The 16,566-nt window shown below is 34.7% G+C and overlaps 1 protein-coding gene across 2 annotated transcripts in view; it reads left to right on the top strand.

Moving 5' to 3' along the window:
• Window positions 1-86: 86 nt before the first annotated feature.
• Window positions 87-16,566, top strand: part of LOC149727134 (uncharacterized) — a 37,753-nt gene continuing 21,273 nt past the window's right edge. Inside the window, exons 1-3 of one of the 2 annotated variants that reach the window (XM_089890486.1) lie at window positions 87-228; window positions 14,819-15,538; window positions 16,141-16,244. In XM_089890486.1, coding sequence (XP_089746612.1) covers window positions 15,027-15,538; window positions 16,141-16,244 — 616 coding nt within the window. In that variant the 5' untranslated portion in view covers window positions 87-228; window positions 14,819-15,026. The remainder of the gene's footprint in view (window positions 229-14,818; window positions 15,539-16,140; window positions 16,245-16,566) is intronic. The other variant, XM_089890487.1, reaches the window with a different exon arrangement.

Raw genomic sequence — 16,566 nt, 5'->3', positions numbered from 1 at the left:
GGTATCTTCGCCTATTGAACGGTTAATATTTAATAGACGGCAGGTGGCGCTAGAGTACCACTAGTAAATTTCGCGGCAGATTTTGATTTTGTGCAGTCGGTAACATAGTAGTGAGACGCGTTACTATTAAATTCTAAAAGATGCATTGATCGAGAACTGGTGAAGCAAACGCTTTTGGTGATCGTTAAATACCAATGATAGTTCTTCCTGCCGTGTGAGTACTTTTTGGTGAGTTTTATTACTAAACTTTTTCTATATTTGACAAATTATAAATGTGTCACTAGGCACTAACCTACTATAAACTTTGAAAATTTTATGATTAATCGCGCAGTAATTGCTATTTACTCGTACGCGGTAGCATGGTGTACCTGTAGCTGGAACCACATTGCAATTGGTTTGAAACACCTGTCATTTTAGCTGACGTGTTAATAATATTAAACATTTAGTGTTACTTGTATTGCGTTGTTGTTATCGAATTTTAGATACATGTTTCAGTTTACAATGTAGTTCTATATGGCTATGGGTATGTTATGCTAATTAAAAAACTGTATAACTACATATATATATATATTTTTTTTTTAATTCACACCCCTACTTTAAGGGGCATATTTGAAAAGTTTGGGTATGTTATTGCATAATATATACATTAGATAAAGGTGCTTGTCACTGAGGTAAATGACAGCTTTAGAAATTAAAAAAAAACAAGTCTTTAATTTACATTTTAAGACTTTTATGACGCACGTATCAAAAGCATTTCAGATGCTGATCATCCATAATGTATGATCGACTGTTAGCCCGCAGATGGAAAATTGACCTAAAAATATAAAAAGTGTCTTTGGATATTTATTTTTGATGCTTTATTATAAAATTGTTATTCTGATTATTTTAATGAAGGGAATATAAGTTGTCAATATAGATTTTAATTTACTCTAATTAAGCTAACTAGTTTGTCATGCATAAAATGGATCAATATTGATTAAACTGCATAGGGTTTAGGTTACGTTTTGTCATGATAGATTCATTTATCATATGTCATGCAATACAGATATTCAAAATATAGTAGGCAAAATTAATGCACTTTATTAAAACCTAGCATACATTAAGCTTGAGTTGGAGAAATTTGTTTATTTGCATAAATAATTAAGAAATAGCAGATGTCTCATTGTATTAAATGCACAGGGTATCAATATATGGGAGAATAGGTTGCAGCATGGATCAATTTCAGCTCATAATAGTAATTGACTGTTTTAATTTGTCATGACCGAAAACATGGCTTTATAATTAGTGAAATGTTTATTTCCGAAACTTACTAATACCAATCCGAAAATCATTCCATAAATATTTATTTTCAAACTTAATTGGTGCCAATTGTACAAGTTCATTTTAAAAGACTTTCTTTTTTCTTGTAGCCATGGCATTTGTAACACATACCGTTTCTGTGTGTGTACAGTGATTTTATTACATTTTCTGTTTGGCGATTTTGTAATTTAATATCTTATTATGTGTGATACATATGTAGCGTTATCTTGTATGTAAATAACTATCAATAATATTAGGAATAAAATGTAATATGCCATGTAATGTATGTATATATATAAATGTTTAACATGACTTTGGTCTGATATACATAAATGTTATTTATACATAGAGTGATTAAGGTACATATTATAATTTCTGATCCTTTCTTGTTCTGGGTCAAAACGTGATTATTAAATATTTTAAAATATTTCTCCTTTCTTGTCAAAAGCCTCATATTTCGCAACGATCCAACCCACAAGGCACCTCATACGTCAAGTCACTTTAAATAGCAATAATAATAACAATAACATCTCTCCAGTCTGATTGTTCTCACTGTGCCGGCTAAACGCACTGTTGCAACACAATGTGTGAACTTTGGAAGCACTTTTTAAATTAATAATCCAAACGTCATGCTGTTGGGCTTGCATACTTAGGAAAGTTAAAACTGTGTACATAGCAGACTACGCCAATATAGGTTCAAATAGTGCTATGTATGCCTTTTATTTATTAAAGATAAGATAGCTTATTAATTTGCATGTAAATTTTCTCAGTTACATTCAGTTGTAAATTTGTAAATATAAATCTATCAGTTTAGAATTTCAAGTTTAATTGATTGATTGTTACTTGGAATGTTTATTTCTGTTTTAGTTTTCTGACACTCTATCTGTTTTGTTGTAGGTACAGGTATGTAGGGAGTAGTAATAGTTCCTTTGTAAACAGTCTGTGCTCTATCATTTTCAAATTTGCCAGCAATTTTGTACCTAGCTATTTGTGAATTAAGTTTTAAAATTAGTTCTCCAAGCATATAAGTGACTTGTCCTACATAAAATAAATCTTGAAACATTAAATATTCCCATTAGGCTAGTTTTGTACAACATAACAAAATTTGTTCCTTTTTTTAAATGCATATTTTCTAATATTAGATCTGTCAATCGCAATGCATTTTTATGTTGTATGTCAGAAATGAAATATATTGCATATGCATGTTAATAGGCAGTTCAGCCTGTTAAGAATTTAATAGTACTAATTACTAAATCATAGGCGCAGTTCAGTTGTAGTATCATATTTGCAATACACTAATATATAATATGTGTGTCTGCTATTTTTAGAGATGATGTAATTCATTTACGATCACCTACTTAAATTTGTTTAGTTTGTATGCTTTGTATTTAATCTATGTTAATAATAACTAGAAGATTATCTGCTTCTTTTCCTTTTATTTATAGTGAAATGATTGCACATAAAATAATAGTCTTTTCGCTTTTTAAATTTAAAATTGGCAGAAAATTTGTTCTTGAAATGATTTCTTGATAATTTTCTGTTCGAAAAACTTTATATATAAACATTCTTTTATCTGATGACCATTTCTGTGCTTATAGCCTTGGTATTCTTTTTCTTCATTAATAGAACAACAGAATTATATATATATTATACTAAACAGACAAAATTGCACTCTGTTGGTGCAATTCAAAGTTGTTTATCGTCTTATGGACATTGAGTATAGAGAACTGCGCTGGAGGTGTTTGCAGAGCAAATTAAACAAAAATTCCTTTACTCATAGCTCATAGTTAATACCAATATTTAATATCTGTTAAGCTATTAAATATAGAATGTTAGCGGTTTTAAACAAAGGATAAACTTAAGCCCAAAACTTGGTACGCGGTAACTTGCTGAACTGGTTCTAAAATGAGACCCATGATTATGTGGGACCCACGACAAACAAATCCGTTGCCATTGCGGCCTATTAACCTAAGGCTTATATTATATTTATATATATATACATTTGGCAGATAGTGCTATTTATTTGGAGAAATGCATTATTTTTTATGTAACACGTATGAAAATCTAGCCAAACAGAAATAAAAAGACGTACTATAATTTTTAGATACTATATAAACTTGATTTTAGTTATATTGTTCTATAGGTATAATTATTTTCTGTCAGCAACCCTTTTGTTCAAATATCATTAGATAACGCATCATCAGGTTGTTGTTCCCTTAATATTTGTTTACTTTACAAACAAGTCTTGTAGTCACTCTAGTTTCCAGAAATTTTGATAAACAAGTCTGACTCGTGTTTTAAAAGTGTGTTTGGATCTAATCTGATAAAATCTGGTCACCTTGGGTTTAAATTGAGGGTTAAAATGCAAGAGTTGATGAACCTAACAGAACTTTTAAGTCAACATGTCAAATATGACACATATCAGGGAAATTTTGTACTTTGCGCTTTTATCTTTGTAAACATACAAGCACGATTTCTAAGCGTGACGATTTTTATTATAGCCTTGGACCTTGTATTTGACAGTAAAGGCATAAAACAGACATTAGGTTCACTATTGCAGAATTTAATAGAATTTTCGTGGCAGATTTAAGATTACTATCGCTGTTTTGAGCAGGTGTGCTGAAGTACTCACGTGTCATAACTCGGAAGTGGTTATAATGAGAATAGAAGTTTTGTAATTCCAGGTGTTTGACAGTATCTATTAATAAAACATAGCAAATAAACAGTTTAATGAGCTTTGCCTGTGTTATAAGTTATATAGATTTTATAATACGCATAAAAGTCAAAATTGATATGATCATAGGCGCCAAGTTACGGGGTGTTGGGGTGGCATGGCCACCCCATAGATCTTTTTATTAAAAAAAAAAATTAAAAAAAAAAAAAAAAAATTTGACAAAAATTAAAATTTTTGATTTTTTGGCTGGAAAGTGATACGTCAAATTCGTGGTCGTAACGTTATTTTAATTACCGAAAACTAAGCTGAAATATTACGCGCGATGCCTTTGGGTTGTAAGCCAACCTATACTGGGACCAGGGGAGGTCAGAATAACTGATTACGCATTATCAGGGGAGGCTGTTTTGCTGTCATGACCGGTCCTTTTTTCTGCAGACACGCACGCAGCCAGAAAGTGCTAAGACGCACGCACACACGCGTTGCATTCCATATTACATTCCTTCGCTTGGAATTGGAACATTTTTTCGTTCAATTGTTTTGTCACTTGTCCTATTACAACGTAACTATTAATTATGACGTTTCATAATATAACAATCTGGAGGAATGTGCTAACTGCCCGACCAATCAAAATTCAAAACATCGTGTATAAGCGTCACATTTTTACGCTCTGCGCCGGCATAGGAAATAAAGGAATGCATGCGGTAGCATACATTCCACACCTAACAAGCGAAGCAATCGTTGTGAATTTATTCTCGTGAAAAACAACGTAATGAAACTGTGGTTCTCGTGCGGTGTTTTCAACAAACGATGTTTTTTTGGCTTCTGTCCAATTGCGCACGATGTTGCAATCCTTATCTATATTATATCTCGTTCACTCGCTAATCAAAGGTGAAATGTTTATGCACGTCGGAAGATCGTTGTTTTTTTTTCAAAATTGAAATGCAAATATAAAACGAAGGTTTGAGGACCGTTCTTATTTTTACAATCATAAAAATGACATTTAAAACTTTGTAAGTACAGAATGTTGTACTCGTGGAACACCCATTGCGATCGGCAAACGTGTTGCTGCAGTAAACAACATTAAACTGTTTTGATTGGGAGAAAACAATTGGTAAGTCAGTGTAATTATGGCCAAATACGCCAATCCCAATATAAACGTTTAATAAAACACAGCTACTTTATTCTTTACTGACCTCAAACATAAAACACGCGCATTTAGTTTACTTTTGCAAGGTTTACAATGAACCCGTCAATCGCTATTGTGATGCAAACAATCAACGCGTCAATTGGTATTATGACCCTGAAAATTCACGTCACAATCGCTACTATGTTGTAATAAACAATCTGCTAAGGCAACCCAATTAATATTATGTTGCTTATTCGCGCACTGAACAATACTTTGCCGTGTTGCATGTCCTCGCACATGAAGCGCTGCTCTAAACATTTGCCGTCATCTATGACGTCATAATGATTATTACGTCATACGATTTTTACGTCACTATAGCCGGCCACCCCATGAATGAAGCAAAACTTGGCGCCTATGGATATGATTATTATGCTTTTACCATTCGTCAGTCATTGTATACCTGTAACTAATTTCTTTAGTTTCAAATTTCATTCTTAATCACATCTTTCAACATTGATTCATAGCTGATTCATTTGGATCCAATTATTGCTCAATTTAAAAAAAATCAAAAATTGGAGGATAGTCCAGTATATATTTGGTTATGCAAATCTAATTGAAAGCTAAAAGTTGTTTTTCCTTTCAAAATGTTTTGATAGCAGTAAAATATCAGGTAATTTACTCAGTGGTATAATAAGTGTATAAAATTACAGTGTTTCCATTGTGAGAAAATTTACAGTGTTTACCAAAACTATTTAAGGGTATCAGCTACAAGGTCTTAAATAACTACTGAGTTATATATAGAATTTAACAAAAAAAATCTGGAAGCACTGCTGGATTCTAACAGAACCCTGGCAATCTGAGACATGATATTCAGTTACTTCTTGATTCATTCAATGGTTTGTTACTTATGTTGTGACCATTACTCATGAATTGGATATTTATTTTTATTGTTTGCAAAGTTGGGTGTGTGGGCTTTGCTTGAAACTAGGTTTGTACGCTTTATTTATTCAAAGGATTTCAGGCAGAGTAGATACTAACTTAAGTAGATAGAACAGTTTACCACAGATCTGTTCATGGTTAGCTTAATAATTTTTGTCAGTTGGTAATTTAAATGTTATCCAAAGTTTAGATTGAAAATTACATGTTTAGGAATGATAGTTTTGTGTTTGTTTATTTATTATATTGTAGCCTTGTAGGTTTGGGTAATATAGTCCATGTTATTTTTCCGTATTATTGTCTAATTTGATGGTAAACAAAGAATATTTACAGAATTATATAATCCTTTTCTTACGACTTTAAAGGAGTGTTGTTAATTGTTAAAAACAGAATTTGGGATTTAGGATATCATGTGCCAATTGCTAACATTTCTTACCCAACAGTACTGTATTATTGTATTCATTTATAAATAAATATTTGTATTTGTATTTCAATATTGGCCAGTTACTTTTGCCTATAATATGGTTCTTGGTTTTATAAGATCCCAATACCGATGAATTATGTCAGTTTGATTATACTTTGCCCGGCAACGTGCTCGTTATTATGAGTGGCTAAGCTGCAACTTATCAATTACTGCATTACTTATATTCTCTGTAAAAAGCATTATAATGTCAGAGGTTGCGGCATACGTGCGCGGAAAACCGGTTCGTATTATTGCAGACGAGTTTTTTGATCGCCAAGAATTTACAGGAAAGTAATTTTAATGTCTACAATTTGTTCCAATAAACTCTTTTTAAGCAGCATGGCGAATTCGCATTCTCACTCCAGTACGAACTTGATTCCAATCGCGAACTCTTTGATGCCCGCTGACAAACGCATTCGTGGCTGTTTGGACATCTAATTATAGCATGATGTCTCGTTTTCATTATATTAAATTACGCTTTTGGGCCCTGAAGGCGAATTCCATCGTAATGGGTCTCGGTTATCGTACCCGAGGATCTGTACTTGGCAATGCTGGGAAAAATGACAACATCCGTACCGCAAGAGCAGTACAATACTGCATCCGTCTTCCCAGAAGAACCCGCCCTGTTATCTCGATTGGCGCTCTCCAGCTATACAAAGCGCTTGCCATATCTCCATAAACAGTTTCTATGCAACGATTTTTATCAGAGTCGCTGTATTCAAAATAAGCGCGGATAATCCCGAAAAAGCCTGACCACAAGGACACCGCTTTCCGCAAGTGATAACCGCCGTAAAACCTTGAATTTACGCAAGTTAAATTTAAACGATACTAAGCGAGATTAAAATAAGCGGAAAATTCTAGATTTTTAGATCAAACACCATATTCGGCTTTGTCCCATAATAAACAGTACTGTATTTAATGCCCAACGACAACGTATTATATTTTTTAATTTATCTAGTTTTCTAGTATGCCGTTTCTCTCGTTTTTTTTCGTTTTCGGTTTACATTCATCCGTATAAGTATGAATCAGCCGACCCAATTATTTACCCGACTGAATCATCATGCTTAACTAAACAATGGTCACTCCTATCATACAAGTAACTGCTTGAGAGTAGGGTTAATAGCTCTCATAGCGGCTTGTCATACTGTCACATGGATAATGTATGTACAAGTGAAATATCGTTGCAGGTATGGTATACCGCTGTATTCTACTTTAGTACACAAGTAAATAGTGTTCTTGTAACACATGTAAATTTTATGTCCCGTATGAAACACGAAACGTTGGTACAATAAAATTTACGTTTGGGACCGGAAAGGGTATGTTATACAACAGAATATACTATATTTTTAACTAGAAGTTTTTCATGGTATCACGATGCATGCGGATTTATACAGTTTGGTTTATTTATCTACGCCACCATCAATTGAGTCAGGTCAAGGGCTTATACCATTGATAAACGTGGCTATCGTGCCAAAAGTGGACGTTGAATTTATCTCGAAGCCAAAAAACGGTGTTTGAATTGTTTTTCTAAAGGATTTATGTGCGTCAGTGCAACATTATACTAACGTGTCAATTTTTATATATAGTTGAATTGGGAAACAATATGCATTGTAATTTGAAAAAATTTTAAGATATTTATCATTTACTATGTATTGAAATATGCTAAAGCTATAAGAGACGTTAAACGAACGTGTGAATTTCCAATGTTATGTGGAAATGTGGTTATTCGACAATTATGGCGAAGTACTTTGAAAATCTATATTGACAATGGTATTTACAGCTCATGTTTAACAGCCAAACCTTTTAAGTTAAATACACCGCAGGCACGTGATATATAACGTTTAAAATGATGATTGCCTCTGTTAGAACTGTCATTCATCCAGCTCGTTACTTTTGCCCAGGAAAACCGACGTTTTGGCCGTTAGTCCTTTTAAAAATAAACTCACTCGAAAATCCGATGTCCAAGCATCTAAATTGCCCCAATGCCTTCCTATTACCAATTTCCGCTATTGCATTTGTATGTCCGCTCGTGCGTAGGCATTGCTCCAACAACTTTATTGCATTGCTGGCACAATAACAGCATCAGCCAATGCGGTAGCCAATACGTTATTTACCTTTATCACTGTTTAGATTTTCAGTATATAGTAGGCTTTTTGTTTACTTAGTAGAAAATAACATCAGCAAACAGTTCGACATGCGCATGAAGGAAGCAAGTTATGCATGGTAAATTTTACAGAGTAAAACATTTAACTATATTTTACAAGTACTAAATTTAAATATATACTAAACTTTAAATAACGTTCCTAACGCAGCGCCGTTGAGCCTTCGGTAGCCTACAGTCGTATTGTCTTAATATTAAATGTTAACTTATTGATACACAAATTTATGTCAATTGGTTGTTTTGATTGGCCAAGCCTACGTTGTTGTTCCTGTGTGCAATTCCTATCTGACGTACCAGAAACCTTTCATCGCTTTGTTTGTTGTTTAATCGCCCACATACGTTGGCACGAATCTCAGTTATGCCACAAATAGCTTAGAAATTAGTTCATCGTATCAATCATACCAATATCAAGAGCGGAAAATGTGTCTAAAATTTTATCAGATCGAGAATTATTAACAAGCTACTTAGAAATGTGTTAGCAAGTTTTGTGTCTTTTACAATATTTATTGTTTTATTTTCATTATACTAAAATGTTCTTAAGTGATTGATTTGATATTATAACAGCATAAAGCATCGAAACGACAAAGCATTGTCTTATATCTGAACTATTTATTTCCCCCGAAAAATTCCTACAAATTTGTTGCGCTAGTTCGCAAATAGGTGTGTAACATTGTCATTATAATAGCTAGAAGCTAGACAGCACTTCAAGCAATTGGTCGAGTTAAAATATAGTAAACAAACTCTTTCCGCAATTCGCGATTTCGCGTCAAGCTTCCACTGTTGGTGGTGACGTCATATTCCGTTTATTACTGGATCTGTATTTGGCTTGCAGCCTATTAATTGACAAAGAAACACAGTATATTGCGTGCCCTATTGTCTAATTGGAATTAAAAAATAAGTTTGCCCTTCAACTAACGATAAAACGTGCGTAAAATTCGTTCTAGTTATGAATTCTGATCTAAAAATGCGACTTAACGAGAGAGTCGTTGCATGGTTTTACCATTCAGTCATGTTTACACTGATAATAAATGTCTAATTGCCTCGAAGCGCTTGTCCAAACGCCCAGGCCTGCTAAAAACCAACAGTCATACTACTGACAGTCTCAAAATATCATTAATTTTAGTTTAGAGCAATGTTGAGTAAAAAGTGTTGACATAGTGTCTTGATTAATGGCTAAAGATAGACGAATTCAACTTCACCGCTTTAACTTTTCCTTTGTTACAGTACAATAGCGAATAGAATAAGAGACGCGATTGTTTAAACAGCACCGGAAACGCGAATGTTGATTTCAATATTTACTCTCAAACTGGCGAAGGTGCTTCATACTTCAAGTGGAGCCTTTTGTCTAGGCATCCTTCGACTCTGTGGTCGTGTTTCTTTCTATTGTCATTTAGTCTCAGCCGTAGTTATAAGCTGTATTACCACTGTAGACATTATTGAGCCGAGCGATCATGAAGTACAGATAATAGCAACGAGCTAGGTATACAGAACAAATAGTATCAAAAGATTTAGATTTAGACCGAATCATGTTAACTGATTTTTTTCATAATCGATATAAGCTTAAACAGTTCCAGTTTAGATAAAAATTATCTCCATTTAATCATTATAACACGGTACAAATTTAGCTTTGAAATTTATATTTAAAATGCGCTTTAAAATGTAGTTGTAAGTATACAACAATTTATTGGAAATGATAGACTGGATACCTTGTAAGGCTATCTCCCAAACAAAACAACCCAAGTTAATATTATATATGGTCACATGTCATACATAATCAGTGTCCGTGACGCTAGATTGCGTAACCCAAACTGCCCATCTAGATGTGCTTACTCACAAGGCAAATATTTTCCCATTCTTTTCTTATACGGGAAATTACGTAACGCCAATTTGTACTCAAGAGCTAGCCTATTACTATTATAATAACGTCAACACACTCTGTACGTGACTACGCAGCCTAGGACTATTTTTAACGCGTCTCAATCAGTGAAAACTATTTCCGGTAACCCGTTTGCTGTCATGTGATAGTTTGTATTAGTGTTAGCTGGACACGCACGCACTCGCCACCAAAATAACGTCGATGCGAAATAGTGCTGCTTTTATACTAATAAATTCGTAGAAATACTAATAAATCTGCAGAAAAGCAAAGTCGCCATTTTTGGAGTATAAGTGTAATATGATATAGTCCAATTTCAAATTCCCGCCTTGTATATGTTGAGTATAGTAATTTTGTATTTTTGACAAAATATACCCCCCCCCCCCGTACTATTTTGTTTTTTAGTTTAATATTTGCTTTAATATCTTGTGCGGTAGGGTTTACATATGGTATATTGTATGTGGCGTACATTGTGATACAGCACGCGTTGAATATATTATTAACTGTGCATTTATTTATAGCCTACGAACACTTGTTTAAAGGCATGCCCAATCAAACTGTACACAGGCTGCTTGTAGTACGTCACTTTCCTATTTCAAATAAACGAGACTAATTAACGTTGCGTTAACGTGCTTTATAAACCAAAGTTTTGTAGTAGTTACTTAAAAAACGTTACATTTACTGATCTTGTTCGCGTGGTAACACAGTGGGAATATCCGCTGTACTATACTGTTGATATATCTGTTTATTTATTAACCATACCAGTTTCGCCAAACTTGTTTTTTTATACATTTGGTTAACATGCGTAATTGGAAACGTTTAAAAATTAGTTAAAACAAGACTTAGCAATGACTTGGCTTTGCTAAAGAAAGTGTTTAGCGTTTATGGTTCTTTCACACAGTTCTAAGATATTGTTTAAACGACTTGTTGTTCGAAAAGTTTGGTTTTCCTATTGTTGACTTTTTATTTTGTGCCTGCTATCCGTTTCACAATTTTACCTGAAGGCGGCAATTAGTTCGAAACTTTCTTTATTCATTGCACTGGCCTTCTATTGTGTGCACTATTCCTGCTTCCATTGGGGCGCCTTTCTCTTGCACAACTATTGTTCTTGCTTGCGCTCCAGCAATTTCGTGCAAGTTGCATGCTATTGTCATAGTCTGAAGTGGGTCAACAAGTCAGCTAAACAAAAGACTCAGATAAATGGTGGCCAGCGCCGGAGGCAAATTTTCCCTGGTTATCCCGCACTGCTCCAATATGAATGCATTTCGAACTGTTTTTCCTTGTGTTGCTCAGGGCACAATCTTATTCCTATTACCACATATCATCTGCAAAGAGTCGTAAAGCGCAGTTAGTTTTGTATTTTAACTCAGTGATAAAAACGCTGTTTCTTTGCTAAGTTCAGATTTGTTTATTTGAGTTTGGTTGCAAAAAGTCGTTGAGTGGCTGTAAAAAACGAACCGCATTGTTTTCTATGGCTAAATCCGCTTAGCATCGATTTTAACTCATAATCTTTTAATCCATCCCGACATAAGGTTAACAGATCGAGGGACAGTTAAAGATTTTATACATTTTTGACCAGTTACAATTCTAAATTTTTAATGTACATAGAATAGTGCAGTTTATTTATTCGACCTATTTGTTAGTTTCGAATGATTTTATGTCACAGCTAAATACTTAGCTCTATTCTGTAGATATTATTATTGCACCAATTACGCGACAAACTTTTTCTCGTTTCAAAATAACAACCAATATCCGGAAAATCTTGTCCAAAAATGCAGTTGCGTCAATCTAAAAAAAATTACGTACTGGTTGCGTCACGCATCACGCAAAATCACGCCGCCGGCGCTTGTTTTAGGCCATCGACGTGAGCAAAATTAAGCGTGTTTATTTTGGATGATCATTTATCCCGTGTTCCGTTTTTCATCAATAAACTCATGGCGTTAAATAACTTATTTCTGGCCATTCCGCATGTGAACACAGCAGTGTGTGTTTGTAGTGCTTGCAGTTAACTGTAGTTTGGTTTTGGTTAGACCTTACCATAAGCAAATTTGTGTCTATAAAAGTATATTGAGGCTGCCAATATTAGATATTAATAAAGCTGTGGCGAGGTACTACTAAAGTAAAGTTGATTACGTAGATAGGCATAAGTGCTTCGTAAATACATAATTTTGGACATAATTGATTGTACGTTGATTATTCTGCTTTAATTCGGTCAATTTTTAGGCCAGAAGGCTTGAAAAAGCATGAAATTATTTTTTTGCAAGACAAATAGCTTAGTTGCGTGAGAAAATATGCTCGTTTTGTGCCAATCTGTTACACCGTAACTAATGTGCATTTGTTGCATATTTGCGTGGCCGAATTACGCGACGCTCGCTTTTTTTCTATTACGGAATAGCGAGAGGAAGGACCTCTCTCGCTTCTTTTTTCCCACACTCCGCTGCCTCTCCAATAAGCTTTATGTGTTTCTGACAACAAATCCAGGCGATCGCTTTATGTTTGTTTCTCGCGGGTCGATCTTGTCACTCAAAGTAACAATGTATTTGTAATATGAGGCCGATAACCAAGATGCAGTTTTAAGTCAGGCTTAAATAAGACTCACTTCGGATACGGTGTCTCTTACTGCTTTTCTTCAGCACTCGGAACAAAGGACAATAAGATATAAAGTACAAAGCCGAAGAAAGCTACGAAAGGTTACTATGTTAGAGAAGCGTTGCTCTACCGTAAGGGTTTCGTGTATTCGTAATATATTTAACTGCAGTCCATCTGTTATTATTGAAGCATACATACAGTATGACTGTATAGATATTATAGACAAAAGACAATACTAAACGAGGAAGTACTGACGGCATACAATCACGCTATTGGGGACAACTACACAATCGACAAACTGTATGATTTAAATTGCTAAGTCTTAACTGTAAAAAATATTAGCGTGTTCTAAAAAGACAAAGTTATTTTTTTTATCGATTAAGTTGTTTTTTTTTACACGATTAAAAGCCGCAAGATTGCGGTTTAGGTAACCTGTTTACTTAATGTGTGGCTTATGTTATTTGTTCGAGTATGGGTTAAATTTTAACCCGTTGTTGTCCTATCTCGCCAGCCGCTGTCACGCTTTTATCTGCCATGTCCGTGTACTGTGGTTCGGACCCTTTCTACATTCTCTGCTAATTAGCGGAACATTATATGAGGGGCCATCAATAATTCATAGCTGCTTTTCGAAATTCAGTTGGATTCGTAAATAATTTCCAACGAATTTAATGCCGTCATCATTTTACGGCTCTACCAGAGCTGTATTGATCGTCGGGCAAGTGAAACTATTTCCTTCGACATGAAAACCCGACTTGTAACAGCCGTTTGCTACCCAAGCGCTCTTATAAATTGACTTTTGTAGTTATTTCATGCAAAGTCTGTCAGAATGATGGATGGTCCGGCATCTCTTGTTTGTGTATGCGGGAAGTTACAATACTGCTAATGTTTACCGTACACAAACACACGATTTAGAAGCAGTACGAACTTATTGCTTTTCTGTCCCTGCGGCGTGGCTAATTCCGTCTATTTGTGCCAATCGTTGTTAAAATGAACGTATTGTTTCGAAGCGCGCATTAAAACTATCATCTCAGCTTACGCGGCCTACTTGTTGCCAATTATTACACAGCTTAGTTCGGCTTTATTTTGTCAATAAAGTTAACATTTACCTGCTATAGCGTCCTTGCTCTACCGCACTATATGCGGTACATATTAAATCGACAACTGTGGCCGTAAGATCGCTGATCCGAACGTAATCGCGCTACTAATTGACTCTCAAGCTGAAACTGTTATTGTTCGCCTTGTTTTGGCAACTAAGTCAGGAGAATCCAGATTGTACCTGATATTTTCGTAACGATGGTAAATTATCTGTATAACTACACGTCCGCTGGTCCCTCAAAAACCACGGTACACCATCGGCGGTTGATGAGCCCTGATAATCAACATTTTTGCATTACCTCATTGCTTACTTAATATACATAAGTGCTCCTAATCCCTTATACCTCAATGCTGTTTTAAGAAACGAACTCCCTTGTAAACTGCTATCATATGCATATTCTCAAATTAATTCAAATCTAGATAGATGTATTGATTACATTACGTAGATCATTTTCTATTTCTGTCTCACATAGTCAGAACTCTCGCATTGACAGAAAGTGGATAATATTTGTTAAATGTTAAATTAAATAATTAACTTTGTTATATTTTAATATTATGACCATGACTAATATATATATATAATTGTTTTTACCCTCTAAAAGGTTTAGATAGCATTATAAATTAGTTTGCTATTAAACTGCTGATCACCTGTAGCTGTCTAATGGCATCATGGAATATTTAAATCATCTGGTGAGGCCACAGCAGAAAAAGAATCAGACAGCACAGAATTTAATCAAAGAGTTACCTGAAGTAAAATCACACTAATCTGCAAGCCAACTGCATTACACTTTAAGCAATGCTTGTTTGGGAATGAAGGACATAAGTCGGAATGCATCAGCCGAGCTAAACGAGACGATGCAGTCTGCCACCCCAGTCGGTTACCCCCCAGTCTCGCACTCTGTAGAACCAGGGATGTCATCACAGTCGCTTTACCCGCAGTCCTACAACCTGCCCCACTACGATGGCAGCTCGACCTTGCCCAACCCATACTCCAGAGACAGTATGTTTAGTAACCCGACATCGAGCTCTACTTCTCTACCCTTTGGGGGTTTAAACGAAATCACACCCACTTTATTTGGCTCCGGGATGTTAGGAACGCACCCATACCACCCCCCATCCCATCCTCTACATATACCGTCCCGTACCGCCCCTGGACTTCTGAACTATGGACAGTCAGGCATACCCCCATCATCCCAGCATCATTTATTTCCATCACCCTCTGCTTACCCAGGATACCCCAGCCCCTTACCCATGGGGTTATCCCACAGTCAATCCATGGCGGAGAGATACTTGCTGTCCAATCCTTCACATATGATGTCCAGGTAAAAAAAAACAACCATATAAACATTATGCCTTAAATTTTCCATATATATTTTGTTTGTCACTCTAATGTCAAAATTTAACTGTAATATTATCTAATCAATAATTTAAAAGCTTCTGGATTGGCTCTTAGAAAAAAAGATAAATTGTAGTTGCTCATTAAACCACAAGTAATATTCCCTTTTATTATTACCCCATGTTTATGTAAATTTAATTTTAATCACATTTTTTATTATTAACCATATATTAATTGAATTACTGATTATACAGAGAATTGGCATAACATTAGAAGTGTATAGAGTGACATGTCACAACTTTTAAAATAGGGGTGACATTGTATACTTTATCACCGTAATTTTAAATGTAAACCATCATTTACCCTGCTGTTGAGTGTCTTAACAAACATGCAGTACTAAAATTTATTGCATTTGTCGCATTTATCAATGAGGTTTCCAATGTTTTACAACAATGTTACTGTAATTAAAAAATCTTTTTGACAATTTGTTAAATATTAAAATAAATCTGACGAATAATAAAAAACCTGATGCCTATGTTAATAACGTCATATAGTTTACCCAACATGACACCTGTATTGCTTGTTAAGGTTTCCTGGACTCCACCCTCGCGCTGGGTCTCCACTTACAGGATATGGAGTACCTGGTGATACCTCCAGCCTGCGACCTCCCTTCACTTCCCCTCTCCTGCCAGGTAAATTTCCTGACATTTTCAGTAGAACTGTTATAGCGGTATTAGTGTAAAAAAAACTTTTTTATGACTTTTATGGCCATTTCATCTTTAGTTATTTGTTATTAAAAACAGACCAACAAACGCTTGTAAAAATGTGTTTTATGGTAATTGTCAATTTTCTGTGTTATTTTTGTTTTATTTTTTTATTGGTTTATATAATATATAACACCACATAACGCCTTTACCTAATATTTAAAGGCTTAGAACTGTTATTTGATAGTTTCCAGCATGTTTTATTATCAGATTTTAACATTCATTGCGTCTAACTTAATTTTACTTTGTT

This window comes from Ciona robusta, chromosome 12 (genome assembly GCF_009617815.1).
Source record: "Ciona robusta chromosome 12, ASM961781v2".
NCBI lineage: Eukaryota > Metazoa > Chordata > Ascidiacea > Phlebobranchia > Cionidae > Ciona > Ciona robusta.
The sequence above is the reverse complement of the archived record's forward strand: the minus strand, read 5'-3'. Positions and strand labels throughout refer to the sequence as shown.